The sequence below is a fragment of the Crinia signifera genome, chromosome 1, assembly GCF_055691185.1.
Source record: "Crinia signifera chromosome 1, ASM5569118v1, whole genome shotgun sequence".
Lineage (NCBI taxonomy): Eukaryota > Metazoa > Chordata > Amphibia > Anura > Myobatrachidae > Crinia > Crinia signifera.
This window is the reverse complement of record NC_139217.1, coordinates 372067937-372091279: the sequence shown is the minus strand read 5'-3', so window position 1 is coordinate 372091279 and position 23343 is coordinate 372067937. Positions and strand designations below refer to the sequence as shown.

The following is a 23343-nucleotide window of genomic DNA, read 5'->3' as shown; positions in this document are numbered from 1 at the left end:
TCACTTTTTGTCATGTACGATGATCAGAAAGTTTGTTGGCCAGCTTCTAAACAGACGTTAGCACGTTGGTAAAGGCCCACAATCTGACCAGTATATCTGTTGGCTGTAAAGCCAGTCCCTCTCTAAGTGCGGGCACGTTCCACGATGTGGTCTCTGGCCATGCGTGCGGGTGTCTCAGCAGAGTGCATTTGTCGAGCAGCTACGTGGTCTTCTGCTCACACGTTCATCAAATTCTATCGTTTTGACCCCTTTGCTACAGCCGATGCAGCTTTTGGCAGATGTGTCCTAAATGCAGCTCAGGGGTGTTCCAACCCATAAGGGACGGCTTTAGGACATCCCACAATCCCAGCATCCACGGCTGGCTGATAGAAAAAAGGGGATTTTTGGTTCTTACCTGTAAAATCCTTTTTCTCCTTCATCCTCTGGGGACACTGAAGTACTACGCTGGGGATAGTGTGGTGTTATGGAGGAGTTGGCACTTTAAGAACTTGAAGTGTGGTGTGGCTCCTCCCCCTCTATCCCTCCCTCAGACTCCAGTCTTAGTTTAGTGCCCGGAGGAGTAGGATCCCTGGGCAAGAGGCTCCCGCAGGGGTCTCTGGTTGTCCGTTTTTTGTTTTATATAGAAGTGTGCAGGCAGCCTGAGTGTTAGACTGGCTGCCTGCAGTGTGTATAAAGCTCTCTGGGAGGTCAGAGCGGCACTGCGTGCGGTGCACGCTGCTGACCTCAGCCGCCTGCACTCTAGGTGTGGGGAAGCAGCCACAGCCGCTCGCGGCTTGTGTTACTGCTCCGTTGGCTAGTCACCCGCCGGAGAGATCAGGACTGGGGCGCTGGGCGCCGGGTGACTGCTGGATCAGAGTCACGCGCTGGTCCAGCTGAGGGGCAGACTGTGTCTCAGCGCCGCTGTCCTCAGCGCGCGCTGGGATGGAGGAAGGAGGAGGCGTGTCATGGGCGTCTCCTCCAGGTTAAAAATCCTCAGTGCGGCAAACGCTGCCTTCCTAAAGCCCACGCTGCCTTCCTCTGTTTGTTGTGCCTCTTCAGAGCCCTTCTGCTTCAGGACAGCAAAGCGTTTTTCATCCCAGACTGGACAGACTGTGTCACTGCGCTGGGTGAGTGAAGGGGTTCTCCTTTTTAGGAGTCCCCGCTTGGAGTATTCAGGTGGGCTAATTCGGGGAAGGTGAGCTCCTCTCCCCCTATTGTATTTCCTTCTTTTACACTGCTGGGTTTACACTGCTATCTGTGTGGCTGTGTTAGAGTGTGCTGAGTGAAGGAAGTGTTTGTATTGGATTGCATTATGGCAACAAAAGCTTCTGGCTCTAAGGCTTCTCAGAAGCTGTTCACCTGCACTCAGTGTAATCAGCAATTTACACAACATGTGAAAGGTGTGTCACTGTGTAAGGATTGCTATAAAGGAGGGGCTGTTCAACAGCAAGCTGCTCTCCTTAATGCTGAAGGGGTTACAAGTGTGTTAGCTACCTTAGCTTCTGAGCTGGCAGCGTCTCGTAGGGACAGGGAGATTTTACATTCTCATCTGTCTACTATGTCTTCTGCTGAGCCTTCATGGGCCAGAGAGTTGATTAGGTCAGTGGATTCGCTGGTACAATCCACCGTTATGCCTACACAGTCCAGCGCCCCCCCTCCACCTAAAAAAAGGGGTGCTCCTTTGGTTTTGAGGATTGATACCTCTGATGAGGAGGAAGTTAACCCTCTAGAGGAGGGGGAGTGTCAGGCGTTGGATGATACCTTTGCACCTGTGGATGAAGAGGGTGTTCAGGATGAGGCTCAAGGTTTAGAGGCCTTGATTCAGGCTATTAAGGTGACTCTTAATGTTGCTGAGCAAGAACCTCCTGCTCCGGTTTCTATTTTTGGCCGTCCTGTTAAAGCTGCGGTAACTTTTCCTGAGTCCATAGAGTTGGAGAAGCCTCTGTTGGACATTTGGAAAGTGCCTGAGAAAAAGTTTCAGTTATCCAGGCGCTTTAAGGCGTCTTACCCTTTTGCCCCGGAAGCCAGGGCGAAATGGGAGAACCCGCCGTTAGCGGACGCTTCCGTCTCTAAGCTTTCAAAGAAGGCAGCGCTTCCCATTCCGGGAGCGGTGGCCCTGAAGGAGGCGCCAGATAGGCGTTTGGAGGCGGGGCTTAAGCACATCTTTTCTACGGCTAGGGTCTCTTTGCGTCCTATTTTTGTTATCTCCTGGGTCAGCAGGGCCATGGAGAAATGGGCAGAGGATTTGTCCAGGGGCTTGGAGGAGCAGAGGCCTCCTGAGGAGTTAGCTCAGTTGGCTGATCAAATGCGGGAATCCGCGGCATATATTGGAGAGGCGGCCAGGGATTCGGCTTCACTGGTGGCAAGGATCTCGGCTCTGTCTATTACAGCCAGACGGTCTTTGTGGCTTAAGTCTTGGCAGGCGGAGGCGGATATAAAAAAAGCAGTGGAAGCTCTTCCCTTTACGGGGGATGTTCTTTTTGGCCCAGAGCTGGATAGATTAATTGCTCAGGCGACAGGGGGTAAATCTACCTTCCTCCCTTCCTCAGCGCCTCCTCCGAAAAAACCTTACCAGGGTCCGGCTTTTCGCTCCTTTCGAGGGGCCCCGAAATTTAGAGGTAAGTCCAGAGGTTCCTTTACCTCGGGCCGTGGTAGAGGTAGAGGCTTTGGCGCCGCCACCTCCGCCGCGAACCCTGGCTCCCGGCGTGCAGACGCCAAGCAGCCAGAAAAGCCCGCGGCATGACGCCCTCCCCTCCTACCTGTTGGATCCCAGAGTAGGAGCGCGGCTTCTGGATTTCCGGCAGGTCTGGGAAGAATCCTGCAAGGACAAGTGGGTTCTCTCAGTCGTGTCTCGGGGATACAAACTAGAGTTTGCCGGTTCTCCTCCTCAACAGTTTTTTACGATAGGTCTTCCGCATGCGGAAAAAGACTCCCAGTTACTACTCCAAGCAGTTCAGCGGTTGTTATCAGCCGGCGTGGTAATGCATGTCCCAACCGATCAACGCAAAGAGGGGTTTTATTCTCCTCTTTTCCTGGTTCCAAAACCAGACGGGTCGGTAAGGCCGATCTTAAATTTAAAGAAGCTGAACGAGTGCATTATGTACCACAGATTCAAAATGGAGTCGCTTCGCTCGGTGGTGGCAGGTCTGGAACCGGGGGAATATTTGGCATCCTTGGACGTCAAGGATGCCTATCTACATATTCCCATTTACGACTTACACCAGAGGTTCCTTCGGTTCGCAATCAAGGACCAACATTTTCAATTTCGGGCTCTGCCCTTTGGCCTGTCATCGGCGCCTCGCCTTTTCACCAAGGTAATGGCAGTCATGGTTGCCTTTCTCCACACACTAGGAGTCAAGATTGTTCCGTATCTGGACGATTTGTTGATAAAAGCCGGATCCAGGAGTCAGCTGGAACAGGCTCTTCACGTGACTTGTCAGACCTTGATTCGGCATGGCTGGATTCTAAACTATGGGAAATCCCAGATGGTACCTTCCCAAAGGATTTTGTTTCTTGGACTGATTCTGGACACAGAAGTACAGCGGGTCTTCCTTCCCTTGGAGAAAATTGCCTCGATTCAGGACTTGGTGAAGCAGGTGCTTCGTCCTCGGAGGGTGTCGGTGCACCTTTGCATTCGGTTGCTTGGCAAGATGGTCGCCTCCTTCGAGGCTCTGCCTTTCGGCCGTTTCCACTCCAGGACTTTTCAACTCGATCTGTTGAGACAGTGGTCGGGTTCGCATGTCCACATGCACAGGACGGTAATTCTTTCACCCTGCAGTCGGCTGTCCCTTCACTGGTGGCTTCACACGGCCAATCTGTTGGAGGGGCGTCGGTTCGGAGTCTGGGAGTGGACTATCATCACGACGGATGCCAGCCTGAGGGGCTGGGGGGCGGTTGTGATGGGACGTCACTTTCAGGGCCGTTGGTCTCCGCAGGAATCAAGGCTGCTGATTAAATATTCTGGAGATTCGGGCTATCCGTCTGGCTCTTCTCAAGGCGGACCTGTTCATCAGAGGGAAGCCGATCCGAATTCAGTCGGACAATGCCACGGCTGTGGCATATATCAACAGACAGGGTGGAACGCGCAGTCGGGCAGCTATGCAGGAGGTACGCCCGATCCTTCAATGGGCGGAGAGGAATTCTCTGGCCTTCTCGGCGGTGTTCATTCCAGGGGTGGACAATTGGGAAGCGGACTACTTAAGTCGCCAGGATGTGCACCCAGGGGAGTGGGCACTGCATCCGGAGGTGTTTGGCCAGATTGTCAATCGTTGGGGGTTACCTCAGATAGACATGATGGCATCCAAACGGAATTGCAAGGTGGCTCAGTATTGTTCCAGGTCACGAGATCCGGAGGCAGTGGCGACGGATGCTCTGACCGCAGAGTGGAATTACCATCTAATCTATGTGTTCCCTCCGTTACCCTTGATTCAGTTAGTACTCAAACGGATCAAGCGCGAGAAGGCAACGGTGATTTTCATAGCTCCAAATTGGCCTCGTCGGCCTTGGTTTGCCGATCTTCAGGGGCTCCTGATAGATCAACCCTGGCTACTGCCTCAAAGAGAGGATCTATTGCAACAGGGACCATTCGTCTACCAAGAATTAAGGCAGCTGCGTTTGACGGCGTGGCTGTTGAGGCCGAGCTGCTGAGTAGGCGTGGGGTACCTAAAGAGGTCATTCCCACAATGATGAGAGCCAGGAAGGAGGTTACTTCCCGGCATTATTACAGGATTTGGAAGGCTTATGTGTCGTGGTGTGAACGACACAAGTGCCCTACAGCTGTTTTTTCTTTGTCCCGATTGTTGAGGTTTCTGCAATCAGGGTTTGAGGCGGGCCTTCGTTTAGGGTCCCTTAAGGTCCAGGTGTCCGCCTTGTCGGTTTTCTTTCATAGGCGATTAGCCTTGATGCCGGAAATACAAACATTTTTGAATGGGGTTCTAAGGCTGCAGCCTCTGGTAAGACCTCCGGAAGAACCTTGGGATCTTCCTTTGGTGCTGGACTATCTCAAGTCGGAGGTGTTTGAGCCTTTAGAATCTATTGATTTACGTTTACTTACCTGGAAGACGGTGATCTTACTGGCTTTGGCATCGGCTAGACGAGTGTCTGACCTCAGTGCTCTCTCATGTCGTTCTCCGTATTTGGTGTTCCACTCAGATAGGGCGGAACTCCGTACTAGATTGGATTACTTGCCAAAGGTGGTGACGGCTTATCTCATCTTAATCAGCCAATCGTGGTTCCGGCCTTGACAGGAGAGTTCGCTTCACTGGATGTGGTCAGAACTTTGCAGGTTTATGTGGACAGAACCAAGGAATCAGGAAGTCGGATTCTCTGTTTGTCCTATACTGTTCCGCAAAACGTGGTTGGCCGGCTACCAAGCAAACTTTGGCCAGGTGGATTTGTCTAACCATTAAACAAGCTTATGTTCAGGCCTCCCGGCCTCCGCCTACTAGAGTTTCGGCTCATTCCACCCGTTCGGTGGGACCTTCTTGGGCGGCGGCCAGGGGGGTGTCTCTTTCTCAGGTATGTAGGGCAGCCACTTGGTCTGGGCCCAATACCTTTATTAAGTTTTATAGGTTTGACACCTTCGCGGCATCCTCTACTAGGTTTGGCCGCGCGGTGCTTCAGGATGCCCAGCGCCTTCCCGCCCGTGGGGATGGCTTTGGGACGTCCCCAGCGTAGTACTTCAGTGTCCCCAGAGGATGAAGGAGAAAATAGGAATTTGGTACTCACCGATAATTCCCTTTCTCCGAATCCGAAGGGGACACTGAGCGCCCTCCCGGCACTGGTCTTCTGGTAAGGGAGGGGTTTTTACAGGTCGCATGTGGCCAGGTTGTGTTGCATGCGATGGTCTGTATGTAAGTTCTTTTGACTTATTTTTGTTTCGGTGTCTTGTTTTCATTCTCTCTCTCTCTCTCTCTCTCTCTCTCTCTCTGTCAGAGGTTTCCTGGTCTCTTTTCTCCTCTCGGGCACAGTAACTAAGACTGGAGTCTGAGGGGGGGATAGAGGGGGAGGAGCCACACCACACTTCAAGTTCTTAAAGTGCCAACTCCTCCATAACACCACACTATCCCCAGCGTAGTACTTCAGTGTCCCCTTCGGATTCGGAGAAAGGGAATTATCGGTGAGTACCAAATTCCTATTTTTCATAGGCCAAAGCCGATGCTGGGTGCCGGCCCTTGTGCTCCAGCTTAGCAGTTATGTTGGTGTAACAACGGCCAACACCTCCTATGCTTATTCCTCGGTTTGTTACGTTAAAACTGGTCTCTGAGAACAGGAAGGTGTATTAGGTGGGTGGAGCTATGGGCTGTACTATCCCAAAGAAGGTTCATCTTCTTGGTGCCTGGTTCTCCTGCGCCTGAATACCCACAATCCCAGCATCCACCTTGGCCTACGAAAAAGGATTTTACAGGTAAAAACCAGAATCCCATTTCTCTGTCGTCCATCCTGGTGACACAGCTAACCATGGAATGTAGGAGGGTCCGCAGGAGCAAGGCACCTATGCTGACTTCTTTGAGAGGTAGGCTCCTCCATTATTCATCCCAGAATTCCTCAGTTCGTTTTAGGTGCCCACCAGAGTGGGTTCTGTGATGACTGGCTGCGTGCTGCAACCGTTTTGTGTTAGAGTAGCTAGGTGTTTTGTTATTTTATTAATATCCACTAGTTTGTGCAGGCACAGTGTGTAACTTCCAGAGGAAGTTTATGCACACTGAGAGCCCAGCAGAGGCTGACAGAATCGCGTCCTGTCAGCTCTCTGTGTGCAGAGGGATGCTGTCTGCCCTCTTTGCACAGCACTTTAACCTCCAGGAAGAGAGGTTTCCTGGGCCCTGGGGTGAGTCCTGAACTGGCTCCCTGCTTAGGGGGGGATCTTGTGGGACGGACCCCCGCTATGGCGCCGCCATTTTCAGGGGCTTATAGGCAGAAATCCAGAAATGGAGTTGATGCCTATTACAGGAGTCCAGCTTAGCTGAACGCTTCCAAGTGGTCCCAGTCTGAGGGGAGACACTGGAGGTGAGGAGAAACACTTGGTAGGAGCGGCTAAAGGGGGAAAAAGGTGCCAATAGGCTTCCTTCCCCGCTTAGTGTTCATTCTAGCACCCACTATCTCTGAAAGCCCATGCAGTTCTTCTTCCCTGCCTGGGGTGTCTTTGTCTGCTGTGGTGCTTCTAGCACAGTGTGGTCTGTATATCAGCACTGATATGCAAACCAGACCTGTGCTAGAAGCACCACAGCAGACAGCGACACCCCAGGCAGGGAAAAGGAACTGCATGGATTTTCAAAGATAGCGGGTGCTAGAATGAACACTACCCGCTGAAGCAGAGACTTGGGGCCAAATGTAATAGGGTGAGAGTTTCAGCAAGTGAGAGATTTTGGGAGAGTTTTCCCATGTTTTTTTAAAGCAGCAATCAATTACATGGCAAAATCAACCTGGTTTTGCAGTGTCATTGATTGCTGCTTTAAAAAACATGGGAAAACTCTCCCAAAATCTCTCACTTTCTGAAACTCACATCCTATTACATTTGGCCCTCGGTCTCTTCCTGCTCTCTGTTCTGGCGCCCTTTCTCTCCACACTGCGGAGCTGAAGGAGGAATTACACTACAGAACTGAGTACAAGTTTCTCCTGGGCAGCGTTTTCCCTGGTGATCGCTGAGGATCCATTGCAGCAGCGCAGACAGATAAGTACACGGTTACATTATTCTGTGCAGACACCTGACATTGTGCACTGTGTGTAATTATGACAGAAAGGTGTAGTGCTGCTGCTCTTGGGGAGGGAGCGCCTGTCATGTTAATTAACTGCAGATTTTGTGGTGTTAAATTAACAATTGAACAGATGGATCAGGGGGATTTGTACACCTCGTGTGAGTCTGTGTCCAGTGGGGCTCAAGCCCAGAGGTCTGAGCAGCCTGAACCTGCGTGGGTGGCTGCCTTGGGGATATCTATGAATGGTTTGGTGCAGGCTTTAAATAGGCAAAGGGATGATCTTGTGAAATCCCCTGGCCTTTTACTCCCTCTCAACTGTCTGTGGGCTGTATTACCCCATCTTAGGGGGACCCAGCTTTACTGCGGCATGTTCATAAAATGAATGCATTTATGGAACAGCTTGCCAAGACCCCTGAGGTTACTTCTCCCAGACACCCCTTATCTACACCTCCCCTGTTGAATTTAGATTCTGATGAGGAAGCTGTGTGTGCTGAGGATGTATTTTGGGACCAGAAGGAAGAAGTTAATTCTTCTGGTATTGAGGATTTGATCCTTGCAGTTAAGCAGACTTTGAATCTATCGGATGAGGATAAAGTGCCAGCTCAGTGTGTATTCAAGAAAATACACAGAGATTCAGTTACTTTTCCCTCAGATGAGGGCATGATAGCTTTACTGGGAGAAGCATGGAAGACCCCCCTGATAAGAGGCTCCTCATGCCTAAAAGGTTTGCAAACATGTATACCATGCCAGAGGAGCATGTAAAATTATGGGATAAGACCCTCCTGGTGGATGCGCCGGTTGCCAGGTTGTCTAAATCCATGGCTTTACCAGTTTAAGGACCCTGTGGACAAGAAGATTTAGGGCTAGATCTGAAGATTAGAAGGCTTAGATCTGAAGGCTGTGTTTGAAGGGGTGGGCTTTACCTTACGCCCTATTAGTGCCTCTGCTTTGGTATCCAAGGCCATGATAAAATGGGCTGATGCCTTATGTAATCAACTCCAGCCTGACTCTAAAGCTTTTGCCTTGGCTGAAAAGCTTAAGTGTGCTGCAGAATACGTTTGTGAAGCTGGGGAAGAAGGACTAAGATGGCGTCAAGTGTCGGCCACATGCGTTACAGCGAGGAGAACTCTTTGGCTTAAAGCTTGAGAAGCTGACAGTGAATCCAAGAAGTCTCTAGAGGCTTTGGCTTTTAAGGGAGAACTTCTTTTTGGGACAGAACTTGAGTCCATTCTAAAACAAGCCACGGGGGGAAAGAGCACTTTCCTGCCCACCACGTCTAAGCACTCAGTGTCTAAGTTTGGGGCATTTAGGCCATCCGTTCGCTCCTCCTTTCGAGGGGGTGCGTCCAATAGAGGACAGACAGGAAGAGGAAAGTTTCCCTCCAGCAAGGGGAGGGCACCCAGATTCCGTTTCGGGGCCTTTGCTAAGAAACACCCTTCCAAGAGTGAGGAAAAATCCTCAGCATGAAGGGGCGGAGGCTCCCCATTCTGGGATCAGAGTGGGGGGTCGCCTCCTGCAGTTTCGGGATATGTGGAACATCTCCACCTTGGACCCTTGGGTTCTCTCCATAATATCTCAGGGGTGCTCCCCCAAAGAGATTTCTCCCAATACCTCTGCCGTGAAAGTCTTGCTCGAGAAGGGAGTGGTGGTCCCGATACCTCAGGAGGAAAGGAAGAAGGGAATTTGGTACTTGTTTCCTAGAATGGCGCCCACTAAGCAATTTGCTTAGTGGGCTATTCTGCGTAGTGAAATCGCATCGCATGGGCCATTTTAGGGCCATGCAATGTGCGATGCGATTTTCCTATGTAATTTATTAACTGCTCTCTCAGCCCAGGGTCATCGCATCTGCCACAAAATGACATTAGGTATACAATCATATGATTGTATGTCCCCAAAAATAGGTTTAACGCACCCCCCCACTATCCACGCCAATTGGAAGCGTGGCGAGCGCAGCGCAACGTGTCCTCTGACATTTTCATTACACCACTATCCATGTCGGCTTGGAGTTGATTTTATATAGTGTGGCGAGCCCGAAGCGTGGCGAGCACATGCGGAATACATGTAAAGTAATCCGCGTCCCCTAGCGGGGCTTGGTGGCTCGCTGCGCTCGCCACACTATATAAAATCAACTCCACGCCGACGTGGATAGTGGGTTAATGAAAAAGTCGGAGGATGAGTTCCACCGCCCCTCGCGGGTCTCGCTGCGCTTGCCATGCTTCGGGTATGGCATGGATAGTGGGGGGGTGCATTACATCTATTTTTGGGGACATACAATCATATTATTGTATACCTAATGTCATAGCATTGCACACCCTATAAAATCGCATGCAATTTCGCGGAACATGTGATGCGATGCGATATAGTGGTGTACAAAAAAATTCAATATATTGCATGAAAAAATCGCATCGCATGCCGCTATAATGGCCCATGCGATGCGATTTCCCTACGGTGCCGTACGTAGAAAATCTGGGCGCCGTGCTAGGAAACAAGTACCGGGATTTTATTCCATTTTCTTGGTCCCCAAACTAAATTTGAAGTATTTAAACCTACACCTGCAGGCGGACCACTTACGGATGGAATCTCTTCGATCAGTGCTTTTAAGCATAGAGTCGAAAGAATTTCTAGCATCGGTGGACATCCAGGATGCTTATCTTCATGTGCCTACCTCCAGAGAACATCAGTCTTTACTGTGTTTCGCAATAGGAGAAACTCCTCTACAGTTCCAGGCCCTACCTTTTGGCCTGGCCAAAAGTGATGGCTGTCATGGCAGTGGCTCTCAGGTTAAAGGGAATAGGGATTATTACATACTTGGACGACCTCCTGTTCAAGGTGGAGTCAGCGAAGAAGTTGCAGGAACATCTGACCATTGCAACAGTTTCTTCGAGACCATTGGTGGTTGTTAAATCTACCGAAGTCTCATTTAACACCAACTCGGAGGCTTCAGTTTTTGGGTGTGACCTTGGATACACACCTACATCGTGTATTTCTGCCAGAGTCCAAAGCGGTGGACATTCGCCAGTTAGTCCTATTGATTCTCCAGCCACCAAATCCATCAATATGGCAGGGTGTGAAGCTGTTAGGCAAGATGGTGGCAACCTTCGAGACTCTGCAATTTGCGAGGTTTCACTCAAGGACTTTCCAGTGGAACATTCTGTCATGTTGGTCGGGGAATCTGAAAACTATGAAACAGGAAAAGCTGTCACTGTCTCAGGAGACAAGGAACTCCTTGATCTGGTGGACAGATCTGGAGTCTCTGCAAATGGGGCGTTCCCTTTACTCGTGGGATTGGCTGGTCGTCACAACCGATGCCAGTCTCAGGGGCTGGGGGGCAGTGGTCCTGCACCTCAGATTGCAGAGTCTGTGGTCCAAAGAGGAATCCAAGCTACCGATCAACATCCTGGAGCTTCGGGCAATTTGGAAGAGGCTTCTGCAGGCGGAGGATCTCCTGTAGGGGTCTCCAGTACGCATACAGTCAGACCATGCCACGGCTGTGGCTTACTTAAACCACCAGGGCGCTACTCGCAGCAGGATGGCTATGCAGGAAATCTTGCGAATATTTCAGTGGGCAGAAGTGAACATTCCTACTCTGTCAGCTGTGTTCATTCCGGTGATCCGGTATGTGGAAGCGGACTTCCTCAGCAGGGCAGAGCTGCTGGAAGGAGAGTGGGAGCTACATCAAGAGGTATTTCAGGAAATAGTATCTCTTTGGGGGCTCCCAGAGATAGACTTGATGGCGTCCAGACACAACTGTCAGGTCCCCAGGTTCTGCTCGTGGACCAGGGATCCGACCGCGTAGGCAGTGGATGCCATGACCGTTCTGTGGCGTTTCACCCTTGCCTATGTGTTCCCTCCTGTTCCTATGATTGCTTGGGTCCCAAAGAGAGTGAGGACACAGGAGGTGCAAGTCATACTGATTGGCCCAGGAGGTCGTGGTATTCAGACATACTGAGGTTGTCAACGGACTTCTGGTGTCTTCCTCTTCGGCCGGACTTACTCAAACAAGGACCGTTTCTACACCTGGACCTAGCTCAGCTCAATTTGACGGCCTGGCTTTTGAAACCTCCTTCTTAAGGAAAAGAGGTTTCTCTGATGCTGTTATCCAAACTATGCTTAGGGCTCGCAAGCCTATTTCAGCAGCTAATTACCATCGTATTTGGAAAATCTATATCCGGTGGTGTGAACTTCAGAAGGTACACACTTCTAGGTTCAAGGTCACTAGACTCTTGGAGTTCCTCCAGGATGGGTTTTCAGCAGGTCTTAGCCTGCAGTCCGTAAAGGTACAGCTGTTGGCCTTACCAATATTCTTTCAGAAAAGAGTGGCTTTTTTGCTAGAAGTACAGACTTTTTTGCAGGGAGTTATGAGGCTGAAACCCCCATATAGGCAGCCGGTAGCGCCTTGGGACCTGTCTCTGGTTTTGTCTGATCTACAGAAACCTTTGTTTGAGCCTTTAAGGTCTGCTGATCTTAAATATATTTCTTTGTTGGCCATCGCCTCAGCTAGGCGATTTTCAGAATTGGGGGCCTTGTCTTGCAAGTCTCCATTTCTTGTTTTCCATGATGACAGGGCTGTGCTTAGTTTCAACTAAGGTAATGTAAAATTTTCATTTAAACCAGGAGATTGTGCTCCTGGTGTTTTGCCCTCCAGAGGAGGCCAGGAATAGGGACAATTTGAAGAAATTGGACGTAGTTTGCGCTTTGCGCATTTATGTTGATAGAGTAAAGGATTTTCGCAAAACTGATTTGCTTTTGGTACTATATGACGCACATAAGAGAGGGTGGCCTGCTTCTAAGCAGACCATTGCTAGATGGTTAAGGTCAGTGATTGCCTTTGCTTACACTAAGGTAGGCAGACCGATTCCCTCCAGGATTAATGCCCATACCACCAGGTCGGCTGCTTCTTCTTGGGCTGTGTGTCATAGGGCTACAGCGGAGCAGTTATGCAGGGCTGCCACCTGGTCCTCTGTTCATACCTTTACCAAATTCTACAGGTTTCATGAGTTTGCGTTGGTGGACGCTTCATTTGGAGGAGCAGTGATGAGAACTGCAAACCTGAGCGTACCCTCCCATAGGACCGGTTCTTGAACATCCCATGGTTAGCTATGTCACCAGGATGGACGATAGAGAAAACTGGATTTTTGTAAGAACTTACCGTTCAAACCCTTTTCTCTAAGTCCATCCTGGTGACACAGTAATCCCTCTCTTACGCTCAGTAAGTTTATACCGTTCATGTGTTATCATGTTATTTGGTTATTATTGATTGTGCATATTAATATGTTCAGGAGTTGTACTGCGTAATGTATCCTAGTGTGCTTTAGAAGTTGAACTGAGGAATTCTGGGATGCAGAAGGGAGGAGCCTGCATATCAAAGAAGTCAGCATAGGTGCCTTGCTCCTGCGGACCCTCCTACATCCCATGGTTAGCTGTGTCACCAGGATGGACTCCGAGAAAGGGGTTCGAACGGTGTTCTTACAAAAATCCCCCTTTTTCCTGCTCCATGGGGTGTGTGTATATATAAAGCAGATTATTACTGGCCACAATGTGCTGTTCCAAGGCAGCTAATCATCCCATATATGAAAAAGCTTTATTGTCAGATGTTAGGTTGTTGCATTTAACCTGATCCAATGCAAAATAAAGAATGGGGAAAGCAGTAAACCACAGGCATCTAAATTAAACATGTTTATAAACAATTAAGTTGTATGTCCCTTTATGTGGGAAAGATGGACCACCTTCTTTTTATGCTTGTCCTTGAGAATGGAGAAGACCAGTGCAGATATGAATATCCTGTTCGTTGTCCTCAGTGGTTCTGGTTTAAGGAGACTTACCCCACTCATGTAGATTGCGAGGGGAGTAAACCAATAAAGGTATATTTTATGTAAAGCATGCCAAATTCACACTGGAACAAATGAATATACAAATAAGGGTTGTTACATCATCTTGAAAGAAATGAATGGATACAATCATGGAAGTGAAGATTTTTAATAAAAGATTTGTTTATTTTACCAGAAATTGAATATACTTTATCTTGCTTGAAAAATTAAAAATCTATCAGGTGGTGGAATACTTTAGCGCTCTCTATAAATGCTTCTTGTTCATATCTTATTTGTCTCCCGCTAGCTGTTTTTTCGTGGCGCACTTGGGGTCATTGTTTGTCCATACACATATAAAGGTATCTTTTTCAATGGCTCTTTAAGGGTGAATATGCATAGTCCACACTCGCACAATCAAGGTGGTGTAAACACACATAAAGGTAACTTTTTGTACAGCACTAAAGTGTACCGACAACTCACTTCTTGTTACGTGGATGTACTCCTCTCAGGGTATCTTTGTTTTTAATGTATTGAGTTCCCAAATAATCCACGAAAGGCAAAATAAAAACACTGGTTTTCAACCAGCTTCCCTATAGCAAAAGGGTAATGCTGGAGGCAAACAATTCAACAATATTCCAAAGAATAATGTGAAAAAATTAAATATCCCCCCATGTTTGGATTCTTGCATGCTACTCACACCCTTTGCATCTTCTCCAGATAACGGGACGTATAACTTTAATTGTTTATTAACATGTTTCATTTAGGTGCCCCTGGTTTAGTCCTTTCTCCATTCTTTTTTTTGGCTTTGCTTCTTAGGTGTAGGGGATAGGTTTTACCTAGGGCTGCAATAGTGATCCATCTTCAGGCGTCTACCTAAAAACTTTGTGCTTGAAACTGATCACATGGGCTGTGTTGCTCATGTACAGCACCAAAACTTCCTTTAATATCTCTTGCCATGTCATGTTCTAATTATAATTCTAAATAATCATGGTTGTCCTTATTAGTAATAGTAGTCCCGGGATGCAGTTTAAATCCCGGCGGTCGGGATCCCGGCGTTCAGAATCCAGACCGCCGAAATCCCAACCGTTTCTCCCTCCGTGGGTGTCCACGACACCCCTGGAGGGAGAATAAATTAGCGTGTCGAGCGTAGCGAGGCACCGGGCCCGCTCCGTGGCGAGCGCAGGGAGCCCGCAAGGGGGGGAGGGCGATCCACGTCCCCCCCCCCCCCCCTTGTCGGGATTTTGAACGCCGGGATCCCGACCGCCGGGATTTCATACTGAATCCCTCGTCCCTATGTGGCTTATAGGTGCAATATTAGGCATATCGCCTGCATAAATGAATACTGTGTGATGATTTCCCCCCCAAAAAATGGTTAACCAGATTAATTTGAATCATTTTGTGTTGTCTGTATGTATAGGGTTTTTTTGTGTGTTTGTGTGTGTGTGTGTGAATGTGTGTATATTTTTGTTTTATACTTATTAGATTGATTTGTATTTAATTGTGACTTGTGTTACTAATAATTACTTCTTGGACAAGTCATATATAGTCTAAAAGGCATTGTTTCTTTTCATAGGTATTAACACTGGATCCAACTCTACACAAAAAGTCTGCTCACAATACATTACTTTCTAAACCTGCTACTCTGTGTGGTGAGCTTTACACCGCTCCTGTGACTCCAGACTCCATTTCAGAAAATGCTGCTTTTAATCGTTATGAGGAGGAATCTGCCTCTACTGTGTCATCTTTGTTGGGCGATTCCTCAAATAATTCCCCTCACAGTCCTGTAACAGGCGATGAGCCGTGGAAATGCACCAGATACCAAGGAAGGAGAAATCTAAATTACCAGCTATATCATGGAGACTCTAGTGGTGATGAGAGGATGAACTGTACAGAGGATGAAGTGAATAGTTTGACTCCGTGTTCAATACCACAGTCACCCTTACCAGTAGAGGAAAACCTGCATCAATCCTCTGCCATCCTGTCCGTGAATCACCCAGTAATGCTGTCCAAGTAGGTGTTATGTACAGTATATGCTCAGGGCATGCTGGGACATGTAGGTTCACAACAGCTGGAGAGCTACAGGATGGCTGGCCTGAAATATATTGTATCCTTCTATAAATAGCACTTAGATTTGAAGCATTACCTCCATGTTTTCTAGAAAAGTATCCGAGAGTGGTCTGAAGGTTACCTGCTTGGAATTATGTATATTTAATACACAATGCCAAGAGAGGAGGAGGAGAAAGAAAACTCTGGGTGGGGGCACCCTTACATCACAGATCAGAATATGTGTATTCTGAGTTTACATAGAATATAACTTTTAATATGTATGCTTTAAAATAGGTAGGTTCTTGTAATGAGCTGTTTAAAAAAACGCAGCAAAAATATATAAATGATAGAGAGACAGGCACTTGTTAGGGACAGATTTGTAATGATCCTCATTTGTCCCAAATTGCTACCAGGGTACCGGTATATATGTATGGGTTTTAAATCATAGGACCTTTTTAGTAAAACCAGTTTGTCTCGCCACGGCAGGTATTGCTGCAGGGTAAATGGTGCAGCAAAAATTTGCTTATGAAGCAATGCGGAAGCACAGGTATACAGTGATTATGTATATTTATAAGGACAAAGATTATCCTGAAATATTCTTCTACAATTTCCCCCCCCCCACCAGTCTTTTAATGAGGCTTTTACAGTTTGGTTTGTGTTGCAGTACTTCTCTATTTAATAATATGTATTGAAGGCAGGCAGGTATCCTGAGCCGGCCTCAAAGTACTGCAGCCTCCTGCACCCTCCCTCACCGATCCTCGAAACAGGTCTGACATTTCTTATTTCTGGGGCAAAACAAAAAAAGATAAATGTAAAATGTGTGTGTGTGTGTGTGTGTGTGTGTGTGTAGAATACATTTAGTAAAAGATTGTCTTGGCGCTGTAAGTCCAGCATAAAAAGTCCTTGTTTGAAACAAAGGCTAGTTTAGGGCACCACAGTCAAATATAGACCACAAGCTCCCTTCCAGTGAACAATGATACCCAGGGTCCAAGGGTAACAAATCTATGTAGACAAAGGAAAGAAGGGGTGCTCCATAGTGCATTAAAAGATACGGTACTTATATGTTAGTTGGGTGCCCACTATAGTAAGTACGCTCATACCCCCTCTATCCATGTCGGCATGGAGCTGATTTTATATAGTGTGGCGAGTGCAGCGAGGTGAGCCCTGCGAGGGGACGCGTAAAACTAAGCAAATAGGTTAGTGGGCGCCCAACTAGCATATAAGTACCAATATACATTTAATATACCACATCAAATAGGTAAAATCCAGGTACAACAGGTATTTGCTCGTACTCAGACCTAAAACTGTGGGCTGGCTACCACACAGTGTATAGTTAAGGATACCCAAGCAAACAGCTACTCTAGGTGTAGAGTCCTTCTATTCAGGAAACCTCATGTTGCCACAAGGACTGACTGTTCCCGGGAACCAGGAGCAAGACTAACACCGGAGGCAGTGAAGCCAGGTCAGGCATTGCAAGTCACAAGAGGGCATGGCTTGTGACGCTCTCACAGCAAAAGAAAGTATAAAGAGATAATTGCACCGTGAGACTGCTGCACAATGTGCACCAAGGATTACCAATCCTCAATTAAACAGTCTAGCGTGGAAAGGTGTACACTGTTGTGCTGTCTCAAATAAAATGGAAAAGTCGGTACATGTGAATTATCCGGGCTGCCGATTTTGTCCTTAAGTTTAGTTAACTTAAGGACACCCGACCGACGCGATACCCGCGATTTACCCCCAAATCGCGGGCATCGCGTCGGTCGCGGCCGTTATAAGGGGCTGCGACGCGACTGACGCGATGCCCGCGATTTCCCATAGACAGTAATGTTAAAATTACTGGACCCGATTTCCCATGTTAAATGTATGACAGTAATGTTAACCCCTTCCCGACATATGATGTACATGTACGTCATATGACTGTTGCGGGGGAATCAAGCCAGCTCACGGAGTGAGCTGGCTTGAAAGAGAGCAGGTAATGGCTGTATATTACAGCCAGGTACCTGCTCTCACGGCCACGAGCGGCGAGTTCGCCGATCGTGGCCGTTTAACCCTTTAAGCACCGCGGGCAAAGCGCCCGCAGTGCTTAAATAGCTGATCGGAGGGGGGGCGCCCCCCTCCGGCGCCGATCGGGGCCCCCCGCGGCGAGATCGGAGGGTGCCGATCGGTTGCCATGGCAGCCAGGGGTCTAATGTAGACCCCTGTGCTGGCCATGTCAGCATTCCTATTACATCCTGCCTGAGGCAGGATGTAATAGGAAGTGCTGAAAATCACTATGTTCAGCCATAGAGCTCTATGGCTGAACCTAGTACAGGCGATCGCGCCCCCTAGTGGTCTAGTACACTAGGGGGCCTTGTAGTAAAAGTAAAAAAAAAAATATTAAAAGTTCAAATCACCCCCCTTTCCCCATTTCACAAATAAAAATAAAAAAATAAACATATTTGGTATCGCCGCGTTCCTAAAAGTCCGATCTATTAAAATATAACATTAGTTATCCCGCACGGTTAAAGGCGTAAACGGAAAAAAATTCCCAACGCCAAAACTACGTTTTTTGGTCGCATCGCCTACCCAAAAAAATGTAAATAAAAGAGATCAGAAAGTCGCACATATCCCATAATGGTATTAATCAAAAAGAACACTTCAGCCCGCAAAAAATGAGCCCTCACCCAGGTCCGTAGGTGGAAAAATAAAAAAGTTATAAGCCGCAGAACATGGCGACGCGACGCAAATTAGAAAAAACGTAAAATGTTCTATTTTTTCTTTAGTGGTAAAACGTAACGAAAACTATATAAGTTTGGTATCACCGGAATCGTAACGACCCATAGAATAAAGATAACCCATCATTTTAAACGAACTATGAACTCCAAAAAAAACGTAACCAGCGCAAAATTGTAGAATTGCGTTTTTTTTCCTTTTTACCCCACATTGAATTATTTCCTGATTCCCCAGAATATTATACGGTATAGTAAATGGTACCATTAAAAAGTACAACTTGTCCCGCAAAAAAAAAAGCCCTCATGTGTCTATATAGCCGGAAAATTAAAAAAGTTACGCTTATTTGAACGCGAGGAGGAAAAAAAAAAGAAAAGTTAACAAAAAACGCCCCGTCGGGAAAGGGTTAAATGATGTGCAAAATAAAATGACAATGTGAAATGGGCCAATATAGCCATTTCACATTGGATATGTTTTAAAAAAAAAATGTTTCATGGCCCCCCACCACCGTTAACGCCACCCCGCTATTGACGCCAACCCGAAGCGTGGCGAGCGCAGAGGTACGCGTCCTCCGACCTTTTCATACCCCTACTATCCACGTTGGCGTGTGGTGAGCGCAGCGAGCCACCGAGCCCGAAGCGTGGCGAGCGCACGCGAATACCTTCACAGGTATACACGTCCCCTCGCGGGCTTCACACGCTTCGGGTTGGCGTCAATAGCGGGGTGGCGTTAACGGGGCCAGGAAACATTTTTTTTTTTTAAAACATATCCAATGTGAAATGGCCATATTGGCCCATTTCACATTGTCATTTTATTTTGCACATCATTTAACATTACTGTAATAATTTTAACATTGCTGTCTATGGGAAATTGGGTCCATCACGTCGGTCGCGTCGCGGCCCCTTATAATGGCCGCGACCGACGTGATGCCCGCCATTTTTCGGGCAAGATTAAAAAATCGGCAGCCCAGATAACTCACAAGTACCGAAAAGTCCCATAAATTTGAGGAATACTTAAGTATGGAAAAAGAGCATATAAGACAAGGGAAAGACAGGTCAGTCGTGGATCTCCAGATATTGTCAACACAGGGATTCCCAATCTTAGCGACTGACATATTTGCCTTATTTGCACATAAAGGTATCTTTGTATCTGAATCAGGTCACACGCTCATACTGTAGGTATTAAAGGCTCACCTTATTTAAGTGCCCTATATTCACAAAGCGGTATCTTTAGCTGTGGATCCTCCCCATTGGGTATACAATGGTCATGCACTCCAAGACGGTTCACAAGAAAAGATTTTATTGTCCACACAATTAAGAAAAGTTCATAAATAAAAATAGCAGCATTCAAAAATACAGATAAAAATGATCAAATATTCCAAGTCACTGGGTCAAAAAAATGTTCTCCACCTCAATCTCACCCGGGTATTGATAATAAGATGGATGCCACACAAGACGTAAAACGTGGCTGGAACCTCAGGACATATGGACATCTGCCTTCCTCCTCACCAACTCCTTTCTTCACTGCCCCCGGTGTTCGTCTTTCACTTCGCAAATGCCGGATCGCACTCTGGATTTGGACGTGGGTCCATCCCAATAAGCCAAGTTGCTGATGTTGCCCATGGAGGAGGCAACTGCTGCTGTCTTCTCCCTATAATGTGAATGGGTCCTGGGTCCCTCAATCCAGGTTACCTTTATCACACTGCTCAGCAACCTAGGTCCGACTCGGGTAAATCCCTTCTTTTAACCAGAGTCTGATTTGCTTTGTTGCTAGACCTTAGATTTTTCAAAAGGCTCTTTCAAACCGCATACTGACCTGGGTCGAAAGAAAAACAACCCAGGTCGGTCCCAGGTTATTTGTCAGTGTGAAAGGGGGTATAAGAGTGTTGCAGCCTGTAGATAGTTGTTGGCTTTTTCAGCCCAGTTTGACCATGCAAATCCCAAGAGGAAGAATTGTAAAGCCTGTGACCATAGCATTTGTTTCAAGAAGAAACTGTCCTAAAGTGTCTTCTCTTCATGTCTTTATTTTTGACATTTTTTTCCTGTTCTTAGATTACGAGCATTAAAATGTTGTTGTTTTTTTTCCTTTTTAAATTGATGTTATATAAAAATTTTATTTTTTTATTTTAGTATCAGACGGAGTCTAAGAGAAAAGCATTCCCGGCATTTGGCAGACCTGAAGGAATATTATGAGTCCGAGATCTCCCACTTAAAGCAGCAGCTTGTTGCCAATAACCAGACCACGACCTCTGAAGATCTAGTGTCCGTCAGCAGTCTTACTGAGCGGTAATGACAGCTTGCATGTTAAACATTTGTATTTATAAGCGATTTATGGCAACATTATAGCCTCAGGCTTATGTACCACTGATCACCATTCACATCAACTATAGACCCCCCCAAAAAAACACAAGCCCCATAAAAAAAAAACAATAACCTCAAATATAAATTTTAACAAAGCAGATCTAAAACATACAATATTCACTGCAAAATAAAGTTTATAATATATAAAAAAACAAATGGATTGCAATGTGCTCCCTAGAGTGCACGGACAGGCGCTACCACGGGTGCTGTGCCAATAGCTGCCACTTGTTACTGGGGTAGTTAAGCCCAAGAGGACCAAGGCAAAAAAGAAGTGGTGTTGGTTTTGATTAAATAATCATACAAATATTTAATATCAATTAAAACAACATAACATAAATAAATACAACCATCAGATAAAAAGGTGATTTGATAATTGGACCGGAGGCTGAATAGAGTGGAACCAATGGATGGTAGATGAAATTATGGCTATTGTCTGAAATAATTCAGGTTGCCCGGTGGGCTAATAGTTACCACTGGTAGTAATTTTGGTCCAATCCCGAAAGCTGAATTGCGGAGTGGTCCTCAAATAAATGCGACCGTGGGGCCACAGTTGGTCAGGGACACAAATGGTGTGATGGGGCTGGAAGCTGTTTCAGCTACAGTTGTCTCACGTCGCTAGAGGCTCCAATATCAGGGATGGCATATGGTGGCAGGGGTCCTCAGGGTTGGTGGATTGTGGGACCAACTGGTCAATGGTTTCAATTTGTTGTACCCAACCTTGATTCCTGCATAAAGATGAACCCACGTGGTAACAGCAATAATAAACCGCAAGTGCGGAGTTGTGGATAAATTGATCTCTCAGGGTTGAGAGTGGGCAACCCAGAGCGCTGGAAAGTCCAAGTGGTGAAGGTCCAATGGTAATCAGCTACTCCGGTCCCGGATATAACCTATCGTGTTTCGCTGCTTGTAGAGGTGCAGCTTTGTCAATATATAAAAAAACAACAGCTGTTATTAAGGAATTAAATATATTTGTCAAATTAAAATGCTACAGTAGTGGTGTCAAACTCATGGCCCTCCAGCTGTTGTGGAACTACATGTCCCAGCATACCCTGCTACATATTTTATATAATGGATTGCTAAAACTGTGGCAGGGCATGCTGGGATGTGTAATTCCCCAACAGCTAGCGGGCCATGAGTTTGACACCACTGCTGTAGCATTTTAATTTGACAAATATATTTAATTCCTTAATAGCAGCTGTTGTATCGCACTTAAAATGATACAAGTGTGGACTCTTGGGTATCTGGCTGTATATATTACAGAGCTTAAAAGGCATACTTCCCACTGTACTTTAGTACTTCTTCACAGTGAAGCTTTTGTTCTTTCTAAATACCCTCTTGATGAGTAATGTGTAAAAGCTGAGTGCTGTGCCTACATTTTCTTACACAATGGCTACGTGGTGCTTTTTTATTATCAATCAAAGGTGGTTTATGGGTTGCTAGTATTCCCCCGTCATCGAAAATGCTAAGGTTTCTGTCCTCAACTCTGAGCTAAAGTACCGCCAGTGACCACTAGAGACCAGTCAACAGAATTATTTTCAGAACTAAAATGATCTGTTTTCAAACTTGCTGGATATGGAGAGAGGAAGCTGTGGAAGCAGATTAAGGACCAAGATAGATGTGTGTGTGTGTGTGTGTGTGTGTGTGTGTGTGTATGTGTGTGTGTGTATCAAGTAGAATTGATCAGGCGCCACTCTTGGATTCTTAGTGGGAAAAAAAATAGTTTATTGCTCCAACATGTTTCGGGCTACTGCCTGTCCTCAGGGATCCGAAACATGTTGGAGCAATAAACCACGTTTTTTTCACTAAGAATCCGAGAGTGGCGCCTGATCAATTCTACTTGCATACAGGGACCTGCGGGTCCAGGAAGGAAGGCACCGGGCAAGTATCGTAGTGACATCTAGAGGAGTGCCGGGCAAAATTGGATGGATATATACTATGGACGTTTCAGCCCCTTAATACAGGCTTTTTTGATAAAAGCCTGTATTAAAGGGCTGAAACGTCCATAGATAAATCGGCTGTCTGTTTGAATTCTTGTATCAAGTCAAGTCCCCAGTGGTGTGTATGTATGTATATATATATATATCTATATCTATATCTATATCTATATATATATATATATATATATATATATATATATATATATCTCCTGCGAGATCCCGGCACTCGATTGCTCCAACAGCTGAATGGCTCTGGTGCCTTCCGTAACTTTGGAAAAGTTCACATATGTATCATGAAAGCAGCGGCACTCAAGAGACTTGTTAGCAGTGAATAAATCCGTTTATTCCGACATATGTTTCGAGCATAAACTGCTCGTCATCAGGGACAAACATACAATGAATATTGGACATATTTATACCGGAACAACCAAAAAACCCCACCCCCCCAAGCGTCAGGTAACGTGCACACCTGAATGATCCTGCTCCCATCACACAAGCTTCAGACGCCGCATACTTACAAAGCATGCAGGACAGCTGAGTAGCGATCACGTGGGTAACAGGGTTCAATGGCAGCGTCCTGTTGCTAGGGATACCAATCACCGTATGTGTTACAAAACATTTTTTTCTCTTTTTTTATATAAACATCTAAAACAAGAAAAAGACATAAAAAATATACAGATTAAAAACATTCAGTATGCACCAAATATCACAGTATTGAGTTCAGAGTTATAAATTTATAATTATAAAGTGACATTTCATTTTATAAACAAATTACTGGATATGTATTATAAGAATATGTGAAAAACAACCA

General features: G+C 46.6%; 1 protein-coding gene across 4 annotated transcripts in view; it reads left to right on the top strand.

Moving 5' to 3' along the window:
• MPHOSPH9 (M-phase phosphoprotein 9) overlaps nt 1-23343 on the top strand; it is a 76293-nt gene that overhangs the window by 26792 nt on the left and 26158 nt on the right. For all 4 annotated transcript variants that reach the window (XM_083151271.1, XM_083151267.1, XM_083151268.1 and 1 more), the window contains 2 exons: nt 15054-15490; nt 20365-20520. In XM_083151271.1, coding sequence (XP_083007397.1) covers nt 15054-15490; nt 20365-20520 — 593 coding nt within the window. The remainder of the gene's footprint in view (nt 1-15053; nt 15491-20364; nt 20521-23343) is intronic.